Source organism: Drosophila novamexicana, unplaced genomic scaffold (assembly GCF_003285875.2).
Source record: "Drosophila novamexicana strain 15010-1031.04,08,12 unplaced genomic scaffold, DnovRS2.1 tig00000932-arrow-arrow-pilon, whole genome shotgun sequence".
Lineage (NCBI taxonomy): Eukaryota > Metazoa > Arthropoda > Insecta > Diptera > Drosophilidae > Drosophila > Drosophila novamexicana.
In genome coordinates this window covers 841,509-857,352 of record NW_020824832.1, presented here as the reverse complement: position 1 = coordinate 857,352, position 15,844 = coordinate 841,509, and the positions used below count along the sequence as shown (strand labels likewise).

The 15,844-nt window shown below is 39.8% G+C and overlaps 1 protein-coding gene across 5 annotated transcripts in view; it reads right to left on the bottom strand.

Moving 5' to 3' along the window:
- LOC115765151 (zwei Ig domain protein zig-8) overlaps nt 1–15,844 on the bottom strand; it is a 188,084-nt gene that overhangs the window by 77,478 nt on the left and 94,762 nt on the right. For all 5 annotated transcript variants that reach the window (XM_030708556.1, XM_030708559.1, XM_030708561.1 and 2 more), the window contains one exon: nt 1,421–1,631. In XM_030708556.1, coding sequence (XP_030564416.1) covers nt 1,421–1,631 — 211 coding nt within the window. The remainder of the gene's footprint in view (nt 1–1,420; nt 1,632–15,844) is intronic.

Below are 15,844 nucleotides of genomic sequence, written 5' to 3'. Positions count from 1 at the left end.
AATTGTTTTATTTACTTGATTTATAACTATGAGGTAGTAACGGGGAGTTGGTGATAGCTACTTGATATACATATACTGTTCTAGAAGCTACATGTCAAGGATATACGTTCTAAATTTAAAGTCTCCAGCTCTTATAGATTCTAATATCGTTGCGATGAACAGACAGATGTCCATGGACAGACAGACGGCCATGGCTAGATCAACTCGTCTATTGATGCTGATCAAGAATGTATTTATATTTTATAGGGCCGGAGGTGGCTTAACCCCATTTTTAATGAATTCAGGGTATAACATTATATAAGGAAACAAAGTTGCGTCGATCTCAGACCCATTAAGATAGATAATGGAAATTTTATGGTAAGTACTTCTAGGGCCCGCACAGTACGAGTTTTTTCTGATACACGGTAGCTTGAAACGTTTCCAAGCAATAGATAAAAGTCGATGTCTAAATTCCTCTGGTTTTAGATTAGTATATACACATCGAGTATCTTTCGTTCTATGGCTACTACCACTTCTAGTTCCTACCACCACGCATAACATCGTATAATCAAAAATCAATTGCAACTACCCACTAATTAAAGCCACAATTTTAATGATAGTAATATATTGAAAATGTACGAATATTCTGTATCACTATAAAATAGACTACATAAACTTTCATAGAGATCCGTGAAGAAAGACAGTTGGTTGCAAACGCAAAGCGCTAATATTCGGTGTACATTTACATATACATTCATAAGCCCGATTTTTTTTTTATATTTTTAAAATGAATTGGAATTGCAATCGTATAGCATGATGTATATAACAGCTTAATTAAAAATTGTAAAGCTAAGACGTAGCGCAAACTGCGTTTGATGGTTGAGGAAAGTTTACGCACTCCCGAATAAGCGGTGATGTTGTTGATGTAAGATGTGAAGCTTTAACCCGAAAAATAAACTTTCGTTCATACAACCTTTGAACGTGTGGATTTTGCAAAAAGTTGGAAATCCATATTAGATCTTTAACAATGATTTTGATGATCGAATGGTAAACAAAAAACTTTCATTCAACGGCTTAGCTGATCGGAAGAAGATTTGATTGAGTTAAATAGAAATGAATTTTTATCAAGATTCTTGGATTTGAGTTGAAGCCTGAAACGTTGCCCACCAAATCTTTTACCCCCAGTTCAACCAAACAGTGATAACTATTGCGGAAAGAGTAACTGATTCTACTGATTTTTCCCATAAGAGCTTTCTCTTGAGAAACAAATATATATTTAATACCATCACTTAATATTTGACTGATCACCATGTGATATTGTTATCTTTCCTGCAACAAAAAAAAGGACTATTCACAGTTTCGCTACACCTTAAAAACTGAGTATCATGTCAGTACCTTTTATCTGAATCATTGTCAATTTTGGAAATAATTCACTACTCACCCACAATATTCAAATAGACTGAATGACCGATTGGTGGTGTTGTTGAGATCTGACATTCGTATATGCCTGAGTCCTTGCGCTGGGCATAACGTATACGAAGGGTCCAGTCTTCGGCATGTGGCGAGTGCATTGCTTCAAATCGCTGATCTGATGTATACGTATAACGCCCAACAGTTAGAAGATGTATATCCCGATGACGGACCCAAGATACCTGTAAGAGCAAAGATGACAAATTGTGGTATTAATAATATGATCAATATGCTAGTTTAATTAACGCTTCACATAAATGTTGAATTAGCTTTAGCTTTTAAGTTGAAGAAACATACTAGGACACGTGTCTTTCCTGAAAGCTTACATGACTTTGACGTATTTCTCAAGATTTATTGAAATAGACCACTGCCATAAACAATTCCCATAAACAAATCCAATCGCTTTAAGTAGTCCTGAAGGTAATCCGTTGACATATCATATCACTGATGAAGAGGTTATATAGCGTCGAGTCTTACACGCTACCTTTGTAGATGCAAGGATCACATTAAATGTCTTTTTAGAAAGAAAGAAATTCTTTTGGGGCGAAGTTGAAGACTCGGTGCAGCTGTTGAGGGGTGCCATGGCTGAGCATGAAGACAAACTGCAACTTCAGAATACCCCGTTTGACAGTGAGTGTGTCGAGAATTCTTTAGAAAGTCCATCTCTCTAGAATTTTGAAAAGCGCTGGGAGAGGACTGATGACCAGACAGGAATCCAGTTGATTAGCACGCTTTTCGGATTTGTGAAACATGATAATGTTCGCGCGATCCCACAAGATAGAGAATTAGCTGAGTACTAGTACCGATTTAAATAGAAGCCGGAGAAACGAAGAAGAAGTAGCTTTATTGTCCATTTCATTAAATTTTATTTATTTATTTTATATACGCGGACAAACGACCAGTACATCTAATTGAGCCAGAAATGGTCAATGAAATATGATTCTACTGCAATGCTACGGCGTAGCAGAGAAAAAGCTAACTCTGCTTAAAAAAAAAAAAACAAACAACAACTCATACTGCGCGATCACTAGGAGGACCTACATTCCAGATTTTAAGCCACTAACTCTTATAGGCTCTGAGATCCTTAAGTTCATAAATACTTCAAAACAAGAATCTACAAGCTTACAGCCAAATTAATTCAACTTTTAAAATAATCAAGCAAGAATTTTATGAAGGTTGAGGATGTAGTGGTATTACAGGAGGTAAAAGAAAAATTCCAATTTATATTAAAAAACTGAACGGTTGACTTTGAAGTGCCAAATAAGGCACTCCGATATAACATTAATATCATGGGTACTAGCCGGAAAGAAAATGAAGAACCCATGTATTCAGTTATACCCCTATCCAATGGGCGTATCACACTTTGTAAATTTTGAAACACAAGTTTTAATATACGATATGCTATAAAAACACCGTTCGAGTAGTAGATAAAATTCCGAGAAACCGTTTAGTAATAGATTTCAGAAAACTCAACTTATGAGCGACAAATATCTTTTCCCAATGTAGTTTCTATTCCGTCAAATTGAGACAATGCCAAATATTGTGCGATCTTAGATATACAATCCAGTTATCATCATATCTGACTAGCGGAAATTGACAGAGAAAACGGCTTTTTTTGAAGGAAATGGGAAGGATGAAGAATGCACCCAGTAGTTGTCAGAGAGACATTGACAATGTACTCAGAGAACAAACCGGATCATGCTTCGTCTACGTCGACAACGAAATTATATTTATGGAAACCATGGATATTCATGTCCGACATATCGCATGGGTCTAGACAAATGGTACGAAGTCAATATTAGGGTTTTAAGCGAAAATTTTTTTTAAAGGAAATGTCGAATATTTGGTTTCGCCGTTTCATGTGGAGGTAAAAAACATGCCCTAACAAGGTAAAAGCAATTCGAACAGCCACATTGTTCAATGTCAGGTCATGCCTTGGGAATCAAAGTAACTGCGGATTTTTGAAAAAGGTATGGTAAGCGCCGAATATTCATTGTAAATACCAGCCAACTTTGACAAAAATCAGTGTCAGGCAGTCGAGAAGCTTAAGGAGGTTCATGCGTCTGAAAATGTTTTTTTTTTCTTTAAACGCTGGGATGGCGCCGCAATACTCATCCGCAGTGGTATTTCGCACTCTCCCACCGCCCCCCAAACGCGAAACCGACCTGCAACTGGCCTCTGCAATAGTCTCAACGGCAGCTGGAGTCGTCGAGTTTGGGGCCATATACTGCCAGCCCGAAGTCAGATGGACTGCAAACGAGCTCTGTCAGCGCTTCAGCCCCCTTGATCCAAAGTGCTTACTGGGCGGTGATTGGAACGCACACCACCTGCTTTGGGGGGCTAGCCCCAGCAACGCTAGGGGACGTGAGCTCTCCGATTTCATGTACGACGCGCGACTTAAATGTTTAGCCACTGGCAGCCGCACGAAGTTCCCACCACAGGCAGGCTTAAGACCCCGTTGCTCGATTTTGCAATATACAGGGGTCTCCACACTGGACGCTCAGAATTTAATCTCGCCCTGACCTGAGCTCCGATCACTTGCCACTGATGATATCAATCAACACCGCTGCCAGATACTACCCAAGGATGGAAGGAATCATCGATAGGCAAACCAATATCAATGTCTTCCGCCGCAGGCTTAACGATTCCATCTTCCCAGGCATGGATATAGCTTCCGCAGAGTATATCGACGACGCCCTCTGCGGTTTTACCGATAAGGTGCGGACTGCATCAGCAAAAGCTAAGCGTCCACTAACTAGCCATTACAGGCACCGCGACGGGATATACAATCTCTCGCCGGACCTGATAATTTTACTAAGGGAAAAAAGAAGACTGCGCAAGATCTGGTCGCGCACTAGACACCCCGCCGATAAGGCAAACTGGCGCAGAAAAGCTGACGAACTGCATTGGGATCTACAAGCGCAACGGGCTAGTCACTTTGACAACATGCCGATGAACATGTCATCCCAACATTACGCGGAATTCTCGCTGTTGAAGGCGACACGCGGTACAAAACGCCTCAAAAGAAGCAACGGCTCCTGGCTCCGCTCGGACGCAGAGCAGGCTGCAATCTTTGCTGCCCCCCTCGAAGAGCGCTTCACGCCTTTCAGCATTGCCACTGAAGGTGAGATTGCAGAGACAGAAGCTGCTGTATCCTCAATGACAGAGCCTAGCAGCTAGACTTATGGCTAGTGCAGAGTCACGGCGACTTATTCCAAACCACTAATTTAGCTTCCGCGCTGGGCACGGAACCACGGAACAGTTACACAGCTTCGTCAACCACGTTCTGGAGGCGTTTGAAAAAAAAAATGGTACTGTGTGGCGGCCTTTGTCGACGTCAGCCAGGCACTTGACCGAACTGAAACGCGGTCTGCCCTCGCCCTACTTCTCCCTGATCCGATCCAACTTGGAGGGCCGTTCTTTAAGGGTGAAAGTAAAGAGCAGTCCCCCAACCATCACATCCAAGCTGGCGCCCCTCAAGGTAGTGTACTAGGGCCACTATTATTTTCCCTCTTCTCCGCAGACATGCCGACTCCAAACGCCCATGCCCTTGGACTGCCTTCGCGCACACTCCTAATGGCCTCATATGCCGACGACGTCTGCGCAATGGTCAACGCCAGATTCTCAGTGGTTGCTGCAGATACTGCCCTGCCAAAAGCACCACTGTGTGCTGAGGCTAAACGGACTGACGCTAAAACGAGAGAGCGAAACAAAATACTTGGGCGTCACCCTTGATAAGCGTTTAACTTACGCCAGCCACACTAGAGGTGTTGTGCAACGCTGCCGAAATAAACTGGTCAAGCTAAATTGGCTGCTCAACCCTCGCAGCAAACTTTCTTTCGCAAGTAAACGATTTGTTTACATACAAATGGTGGCACCCATCTGGTGATACGTCATACAGATCTGGGGCTTCGCCACTCCTTCAAACAGAAAGAGACTTCAATCCCTGCAAAGCAAGGCTCTCCGCCGGATGGAAGGTGCACCATATTACGTGCGCAACAGCGTCCTCCACAGTGATCTGCAGATCCCCTGGGTGGAAGACCAAATCAGGACCCACTGCGCCCTATACAAAAATCGGCTAGCCACACTCGCCAAAAGGCTCGCTAGTTCTCTTCAAGGTCCATCAGAAGATTAAGGAGAAGAACTCTTGCCCAGATTCTCCACCCTTAACTCCGCCAACACATCCCTAGGGCGAGGCGGCCTCCTCCTCTCGGGCTGGGTACCTCAAAGAAAAAAAAAAATTCGAAAACTAGTTTTTCTTAACAAAAATCTATCGAATGTAACAAATAACAAGCAAATGGTGCATAAGGCAATTAGCGACTTTAAATACCGTTAATTAGATATATAAAAAAAAAAAAACAAGTAAGAGGTTGCTGTCGACTCTACTCAACAGCCACACCAGCAAAAAAAAAAAATAATAATACTTTCCCCGGTAGGGCTCGAACTCGCGACAGACCGCACCACTGGCTATTTTGTTTTTTCTTTACCGATCTTTATGAAATTTTCTGCAGTATATCTTATTGTACCATAGAATATTTGTGTATTCTGAAAAACTCAATTGCATTAAAATTGTGGCTTAAGTTGGGTTATTAACTTGATTTATAGCTCTGTATATACATATGACATGTATATAATATTCTAGAAGCAACATATCATATTCGGTAACTCTAGCTCTTATTATTTACCCAATTTGCTCAAAAAACAGGATGTCGATATCGATTTTTATCGATTACTTGGAAACGGAGCAAGTTATCGATTATCGGAAACAAACTCGATCTGCGCAGGAGCACACACATCTGTAATTGTAAGCCTCTAGCTCTTATAGGTTGTAATACCCTTGCGGACAGACGGACGGACAGACAGACGGACATGGCTAGGTTCACTCGGCTATTAATGCTGATCAAGAATATAAATACTTTATGGGGTCGGAGATGCTTCCTTCTACCTGATTCATACATTAACATTTTGCACAAGTATATATATTTCAATACACCCTTTTTTCCCATTTTTAATGGGTTCAGGGTATAAAAAAACGATACAAACTACAAGTATGTGTACAAATACAATTACTTACAAAAATAAGACTATCTACATGCTAAATAGTTTAGAATAGAAGACTTTATACAAGGAAGAGAAGAAGTTGAGCAAAATTGAAGCGAACTTAATTGGCTAGTCAATACAGAGGAGTCAATTTCATCAGTAATTAATTTATGAATAAATATTACTCCCAGCATGGTTCTACGATTAATCAAAGAAGAAAGGTTAATCATTAGAAGTCTGCTGGAGTATGACGGTAACAGCACACGAGATTTCCAATTTAGGCCACGAAGGGCAAACAACAAGAATTGTTTCGAACATATTCAATTCTGTCCTGATGGATAGCATATTGTGGTGACCATACTCAAGAATAGGTCGTACCACAGATAGATAAAGTGTTTTTGTCGTATACGGATCGTCGAACTCCTTCGACCATCGCTTGATGAAACCCATAACTATTCTGCCCTTATTGACCACGGTCTTAACATGAGAGTCGAATTGAAGTTTATGATCAAGGATCCTAGATCGTTAACTTCAATAAAAGTACTGTTAACACGCTCAAGCGGTAAGCTATCAAGGATGTAAGAAACCAATTGAGGAGGGCTTCTAGAAAGGTCATTACCTTACATTTAGAGCAGTTTAAGTTTAAAAGGTTAGCTGGAAACCAATCATGAATCGCATCATTGTCAGCTTGTAAGTGATAACATGATGCCATATCTTTATATGCAAGGCATAATTTTACCTCATCAGCATACATGTGGGGTTTTATATTAATAGTTTATTATAAATAAGTGCATTATTTAATTAACAAATGAAATTGCTTAGGATGATTAGCATTCGATTGAAAGTAACGCGTCGTTTCGTCGTTTTGTTCTCAGCCTTCATACTACCCAGGTCAAGAGTTGAACTTTTCGTTTTAACGAGGAAACATCTTCTGCTCGACGTCCAGCACGTTGCCCTCGTGGCTTTGTACTGTCCTAGTTGATCGTCGTTTTTTGGATAACTCGCCGTCGGCGAATTCGCCGTCTTCTTTGCTCGTTGTTACGCGTCGTGTGTTCGTCGCTCATCTCTTAGCGTGTTCGTTGTCTAGGGATTCTTGTGCTGTTGGTTGTGCACAGTGGGATTTGGGTATACAGCATTTACCTAACCCACATTCAGCCATTCTGACTAAGCGTTCGGCCTGAATGCTTCGTCGTCATCTTCGCCATCGCTGCCAATGGACCATTGCTTCATATATTCGGCACACGTTGCAGAATTCTTCGGCCCATCGCAATTTCTGGACATCAAACGCGTCGTTATGCTTAATCTTAACGACTTGATAGGTCCCCAAAAACGTAGGCTTTAATTTTAGGCCACTACCAAACTGGGTGCGTTTTATGGCAATAAGGTCGCCAACATTATAACATCTTGCATGCTTACGTTTCAAATTGTACGTATTTTTATTTTCATTTTGAATTTTTAAAATTTGTGTTTTTGCCTTTGCTCTTAATTCGATACGATAGTCATTAAATAAAGCTATTGTTTCTTGATTGATTGTATCTCGTATCTTCCGATCTTCTTTTGTTTTCATTTTTACTCCAACTCAAAGCTCAAAAGGTGTCGCATCAATACTTCTGGAAAATGTCAAATTAATTGTCTGCTGTACTTGGTTGATGGGTCTGTACCATTTTATTGGATCATCAATGCTCAATTTTGAGAGTACTGAAATAATTATAGCATTCAGCCTGTCGACTTGACCGTTTTCTCTTGGTAGGCCTGTAGTTGTCTTACCTATTTTTATGCCTTCGTCGTCACAGTATTTAACAAAATCTTGCGAAGTAAAGGCAAAGCCCCTATCCGTAATGATAAATGCTGGGTTACCAAATACAATGCTTAGATTGGTTAACTTTGTAATAACCTCGTTTGCAGAAGTCGACTTCGTTGGATACAGCCAACAAAACTTGGTAAATGAGTCAAGAATCGCCAAAATGTGTTTGTAGTCTTGATGAGTTGACTCAAGTGGACCCAAGAAATCGATGTGGTAAGTGTGTAAGGGAACGTCTTTCTTCTGTAGTGGGTGTCGCAGCCCTTCTTGCTTGCCTCTTTTGCAATTTGTTAAAATGCAGGGAACGCAACAATCTATATACTTTTTATACCCAGAACCCATTAAAAATGGGTATAAAGGTATATTGTATTTGTGCAAAATCCAAATGTATGTAGCAGGCAGAAGGAAGCATCTCCGACCCCATAAATTATATATATTCTTAATCAGCACCAATAGCCGAGTCGATCTAGCCATGTCCGTCTGTCTGTCCGTCCGTCTGTCCGTCCGTCTGTCCGTCCGTCCGTCCGTATGTATGAACGCAAGGATCTCAGAACCTATAAGAGCTAGAGACTTGAAATTTAAGATGTAGATGCTCCTAGTTCCCGCGCAGATCGAGTTTGTTTCCGATAATCGATAACTTACTCCGTTTCCAAGCAATCGATAAAAATCGTTATCGATATCCTGTTTTTTGGGCAATTTTGGTAAATAATAAGAGCTAGAGTCACCAAACTTGACATATAGCTTCTAAAATAGAATATATATGTATATATATATTTGATGTTGGAAGAAGAGGGTTCAGGGTATCCCTAGACGGGAGCTTCCGACTAGAACCTCTTACTTGTTTCCCTTTCGACTCGACACTCTTTTTCAATCATTGTTTTATAACAGTTTAACTTTTCTTTGAATTAATTTAGACTTTTTGCACCGTATAATATTGATTTGTTTCTACCTCTATCATTTATTCCGTCAATTAAATACTGTATGGAAGCTTTATCAGCAAATTGACCTCGAGAAGCAATGTCTTTCATTCTGTAAAAGAATTCGAATACACACTCGATGTTGCTGCGTTTCGTCTACGCAAGCTGTTCGTGAATTTCTTTACTGCTTACACTTGAACTGAATTCTGTCAAGAATGCTCGTTTGAAAGAGTTCCAAGTGCTCAAGCCTCTCTCACTCAATACGAAGAGTTCCGCTGTTCCTTTAAATGCCCTTTTTGCGAACAGAAACTTCTGGAAATCGGTCCAATACATGAGTGTTGTCTGCTCTTCATATTCTTCTATCCACAGTTCTACTGGAATATTATTTGTGCCGTTAAAACATCGAATGCTCTCTTTCAAGTCGCGAAAGCTGATCGCAAAGCGAGGAGCTATTTCGTCATTTTCAGCAATTCCCCTAGTGCTTCCTCTTCTATTTGATTTTCGTCGTCAGTTGCTTCTTCATCTGCTTCGTTGAATTCCAGAAAATTCTTTTTCATCAGATTATGAAAAATGTGTACATGCAAGTCTGCGTGAACAAATTCTATACCTAGAATGTTTCATATTGATACAAGGTCAGCCTGAGTTAAATTGTTCAGCGCATATTCCTTCTTTGCACTATAGTCTGCGTCATTTTCAGTATACTCGAAACTAGAAAATTCGCGTAGACGTTTGCGATTAGTTCTTTTTCCCTCTTTTTCAAAGATGAACTTGTGCTACGCAGTTATGCTCCCATTTTTGCTTGAGCGTAAGCTAGCACTTATAAAATCATTAAGGCATGACATTTTTTCAAAATAATTTCATATTTTTTCTCACGTTGAACCGTTTTTAGTTTTGTATTTGTAACGTAAGATCGCTTTCAACTTTGTTCACTCCTGCTTAATCCTGCTTAATCTCGCTCACTCTTGCTCGCACTTGCTCAATCTCTGACGAGCGCCCATAATGTTTGGATTTATATTAATAGTTTATTTTAAAAAAGTGCATTGTTTAATTAACAAATGAAATTTCTTAGGATGATTAGCATTCGATTGAAAGTAACACGTCGACAGTATCGAGAGAAGGTCGTTGATGAAAAGAGTAAAGAGAAGCGGACCAATATGACTACCTTGAGGAACGCCGGGAGTCACCATAATACGTTTAAAAAACGTATTTCTGAAAAGAACCTTTTGGATTCTATCACGCAAATACTCTGAAATCCAGTTCAAGAGATTGATTTATGAAGCAGCAAGAAGTGGTTGACAGAGTCGAAAGCCTTACTGAAATCAGTATAGATGACGTCAGTCTGCATTCTTTTCTTAAACCCATCAGTTGCAAGCGAAGCAAACTCAAGAAGGTTAGTGGTTGTAGATCGGCGCTTCAAGAACCCATGCTGGGAAGGTGAAATAATAGAACTACATAAATGTTGCAGTTATAATAATAATAATAATAATTGTTATAATTCTCTTAAAAGCTTTAGGTATGACGGATAATTTGGAAATGCCTCTATAGTTTTCGACATCGGACTTACTCCCTTTTCTTATGGAGAGGGAAAATGTATGATTCCTCCAAATGGTAAATGGCAAAAGATGAAGTGTTTACAGACAATTCAAAAAGTTTTAAAGCAGGTTAACATAATGCTGCAGCGCAGAATCTAAACGCGCAGGAACTCAGTCATAATGGGGTTTAAGATGCAGTTTGACCTCAATAACTGATAAGGATAAGGTTGATTTTTAAAATACCTAGAGAAGGAGTAGGTAGTTTGAAAAAAGTTTGCGAACAAATCGGCTACGCCTGGATCAGTCTGCAAACTGAACAGAATAAGGCAAAACAGATGTCTTTCGTTTAGAATTGAGAAAGTTAAAAAATTGTTAGGATTATGTGAAAATTAAAGGCGACAACGCCCTTAATCCTTATAACAGATGCAGTTTTGAGTGAATTAATTTAACCGGGCAACTGCATAACGGGAGAAATCAGAATGATTTCCCGATTTCTGAAACTTTTATAATACCTCGACTTCACGATTTTTAACCTCATAAGTTCATTTGAGAACCAGGGAGGCCTATCGGGCCTCGCTGGGTGATTAAGAGGAACGCAGACATCAAAAATCGAATACAAGGTATCATAAAAAAGTTTAATGCCAACATCAATGTCTGCACAATTGGACAGTTGGGACCAGTCGACTTGCAGAATAAGATCAGTTAGCTTGTGAAAATCAGCCTTTCGGTAACCATGCGTACGTTGAGTTAATTCCGATTTCTTGATAGCGACTTAGGCTGGTAAATCAATGACCATTTCCAGAGTTGGATGAAAAGGGTCTTCAGGAAATGTAAGCGGATTGATCCTGTGTACAACACTGTTGAACGAATCCAACACGAAAATTAGACAAAGATATCCGTTTCTTGAGTTGCGCACACGATTAACCTGCCGTAAGGACAGAAGACGGCAACAGAAAGTTTGAGTCTGATGGCGATGACCAGTCGACATCTGGAAGATTAAAGTTCCCAAGAACTACTAAAAGGTCTTTGTTAGTAAGTAGAGAGGAGATAGATTTAATAGCATTAATATGGGTTTGATAAGTGGACAAGTTGGATAGAGAGGTAAATATGAACATGAAATAAAGATAGAAAAACTTCCAAATACCACTCTTACAGCCACCAACTCAATCTCTGAGATGGGAAGATCAATGCGTTTCGACGAAAGAGCAGACTCGAGAGCTATGAGTACTCCTCCTTCGATATGGGAAAATCGATCTCATTTGTAAGCGGTGTATTTGTAGGTAAAAATGGAAGAGTCTGAGATGTCCGGCTTCATCCAGGTTTCAGTGAAAGCGATAGTTTGAAAATTAGAAGCAAGAGAATCTAAATACAGGTTAACCAGTTAAGAATTAAGTACTCTAACATTCTGGTAGGCAAGCTTGAAAGAAGAATTTAGTTTTTTGATGCAGTAACTAAAGTTTTTGGCCTTATATTCTTTTACAATTAGTGTTCCGGCCAAAACTCTTTTCAACAAATATCAGTAAATATTTCTGGGGGAACACTTATTTGAAAGGACGCAATATCCCTTTGATAAGCGAACTTAAAGACTTAAATTTATACACCGTTATACCTGGGGCTTGAATTTTTGCCTGCATAAAGGCTTTTACATCATCTGATGAGAAGTGAGGGGCAAGCCCAGAAACAAAAATATGTCTCTTCGGTTGAACACCCACTAGAGGCATAGGCGCCACAGGTAGGGACCCATTAACTGTGGTACTTTAAACAGCCGGTTATCCGGACGAGCAGCCTTCTAGCGGCTGCTGTAAAATTAATTGTTGCGGTCGCCCTTTCGGAACACCTACGACAGCGTATGACACGGATAATTCGACTGGTTTTTCTCTTGCCGATGTCACACTTTTAGGGACAGAATCAGTGTCCACAGCAGACCTCATAGCTACCGGAGTAACAAACGAGATGAGCTGCTTCGTAATCGGTGTAGAAGGCTGCTGTAGGAGATTGAAGGGTGTTAGGCAACGTCAATTCGCAAGGAGTGGGCTTTTTAGGCCCGGGAGACTCATCCAAGGATATTATTTAAGGATATTAAATTGGGTGTCCAGCGCTTTGAGTTAAGTTTACGAAAACCAACAATCAGACCCCTGAAGCCACACACGTATAAACGCCCGCATTTCACCATCAATCTCCCTACACGAGTCACAACTATAGTGCATACCATTTTGTTTGGCAATAGCATCCCCCACTAGACCAGTGTAACCCGTACATTTATAATGCACGACATTATCACACAGCCAACAAGGTATGCTGGATTGACTTGCCGTAATTTGCATTTGGCAAGTTTTTTTATAGCAGTCAATTTTATGGTCCATTATAATGGGTTTCTACTGTTATAACGCAGCCAAATGTAAAAAGAGAGTTATTTAGAATAGATTATTAACGTATGGAGCACCAACAAGCGCCAGAAAATAAAAAAAGATCAAAACACAAGTTGAAAAAAGGTGAAAGATTCGCGAGAGTAGTATATTTATAGATTTCTTGCTTGCTCACAAGAAGTACATAAGCTATTAAAAAAAATTTGTGGTTATATAAATGTTATATTGGCAGCCCACGTGTCAGCGGCAGCTATCCCAAAGCGCAAGAATTTCTGTATACATGTACTCACACATTCATGCGCGTCTTTATTGAATTCTAAGAACAGCATTGCAACTGCGATTGCATTGTTTTCTGTGCTGCTATTCTAATCAATTTTTTTTTCTAAATGAGACCTAGTTGTGGATGAAATTAGTGCTGTAGGTAAAGGGTTCAAGAACTATTGAGAGAACTACTTTTCATACCCTGAACCCATTGAAAATGGATAAAAAGGGTATTATGTATTCGTGGAAAAGAAGGCAGAAGGCAGCATCCTCGACCCCATAAAGTAAATATATTATTGATCAGCATCAATAGCAAAGTCGATCTAGCCATATCTGTTTGTCCGTATGTATGAACGCAAGGATATCAGAACCTACAAGAGCTAGAGAAATTTTAGCTGCAGGTTCTCCTAGTGCCTGCGCAGATCGAGTTTGGCAGAAGGCAGCATCCTCGACCCCATAAAGTATATATATTATTGATCAGCATCAATAGCATAGTCGATCTAGCCCTATCCGTTTGTCCGTATGTATGAACGCAAGGATATCAGAACCTATAAGAGCTAGATAAATTTTAGCTGCAGGTCCTCCTAGTGCCTGCGCAGATCGAGTTTGTTCCAGGTAATCGATAACTTACTCCGCTTCCAAGCAATCTATAAAAATCGGCATCGACATCCTGTTTTTTTAAGCAAATTGGGTAAATAATAAGAGCTAGAGTCACCAAACTTGATATGTTGCGTCTAGAATATTTTATATATATCAAGTATCTTTCATTTTATACCTATTGTCACCTCCCCGCTACCACCCCAGAGCTATAAATCAAGTTAACTTATATTGCCACCCAAACTAAGCCACAATTTTAATACTTTTTGAGAATACACAAATATTTTATGGTACAATAAGATATACTGTAGAAAATTTCATTAAGAATGGTTAAGAGAAAACCAAAGTTATATGTAACTGAGCAATTGGATGGCACAGCTAGCGAAAACATCAATAATTTGTGTATACATGTACACACACATTCATGTGCGTCTGCTTCGCAATCTATCGCATTCTAACTGCATTGTAATTGCGACTTTTTTCTGTAATGCTATTGTAGTTCGATTTTTCTCAATAATGCTTAATTATTGGTGTGGCTGTTGAGTAGAGGCATAGCAAGTGTTGCGGTCTGTCGCGAGTTCGAGCCCTACCGGGGAAACTATTTTTTTTTTTTGCTGGTGTGTCTGTTGAGTAGAGTCGTCAGCAAGTAATACGGTCAGTTGCGAGTTCGAACACTGCCAAGGGGACTTTTTTTTTAAATTTATCTTTATTACTTCAAACGAGCGCGTTGCGCGAACTGCGTAGTTAGTAGTGGGATAAGAGGGTTCAGGGTATCCACTAGTCGGGAGCTCCCGACTGGAGCCTCTTACTTGCTTTTATATATTATTGCTAAAGAAAATGAGCTCGTAGCGCGAGCTGGGTTTGAGGGTCAGCGTATCTTTTAGTCGGGACCTTCTTAAAGAGCCTCTTACTTCTTTATATATTGTTTTCTACAATTACAAAAAAAAAAAACAAGTAAGAGGTTCTAGTCGGGAGCTCCCGACTAGGGGATACCCTAAACCCTCTTATTCCAACACCAAATTAATTAATAAAAAAAGTTTCCTTGGCAGGGCTCGAACTCGCGACAGACCGCACCACTTGCTATGCCTCTACTCAGCAGCCACACCAACACTTAAGTACTTATGATAAAAAAGGAACTAGAATAACATTACAAAAACAGATGCAATTACCATGTATAATTACATATTAAAATGCGAAGCAGACGCGCATAAATGTGTGTGTGTACATGTATACAAAAATTCTTAATGCTGCTGCCCCATTCAATTGCGCAGTTGCATATAACTTTGGGTTTTCTTAACCGATCTGTATAAAATTTTCTACAGTATATCTTATTGTGCCATAGAATATTTGTGTATTTTGAAAAAGTCAATTGCATTTAAATTGTGGTTTAAGAGTTGGGTTATTAACTTGATTTATAACTCTGTGGTGGTAGCGGGGAGGTGGCGATAGGTATGAAATGAAAGATACTTGAAATATCTATAATATTCTAGAAGCAACATATCATGTTTGGTGGCTCTAGCTCTTATTATTTACCCAATTTGCTAAAAAAAAACAGGATGTTGATATCGATTTTTATCGATTGCTTGCAAACGGAGTAAGTTATCGATTATCGGAAACAAACTCGATCTGCGCGGGAACTAGGAGCATCTACATCTAATTTCAAATCTCTAGCTCCTATAGGTTCTGAGATCCTTGCGTTCATACATACGGACGGACGGACGGACGGACAGACAGACAGACGGACATGGCTAGATCGACTCGGCTATTGATGCTGATCAAGAATATATATACTTTATGGGGTCGGAGAAGCTTCCTTCTGCCTGTTACATACATTTGCATAAATAAATTATACCCGTATACCCATTTTTAATGGGTTCAGGG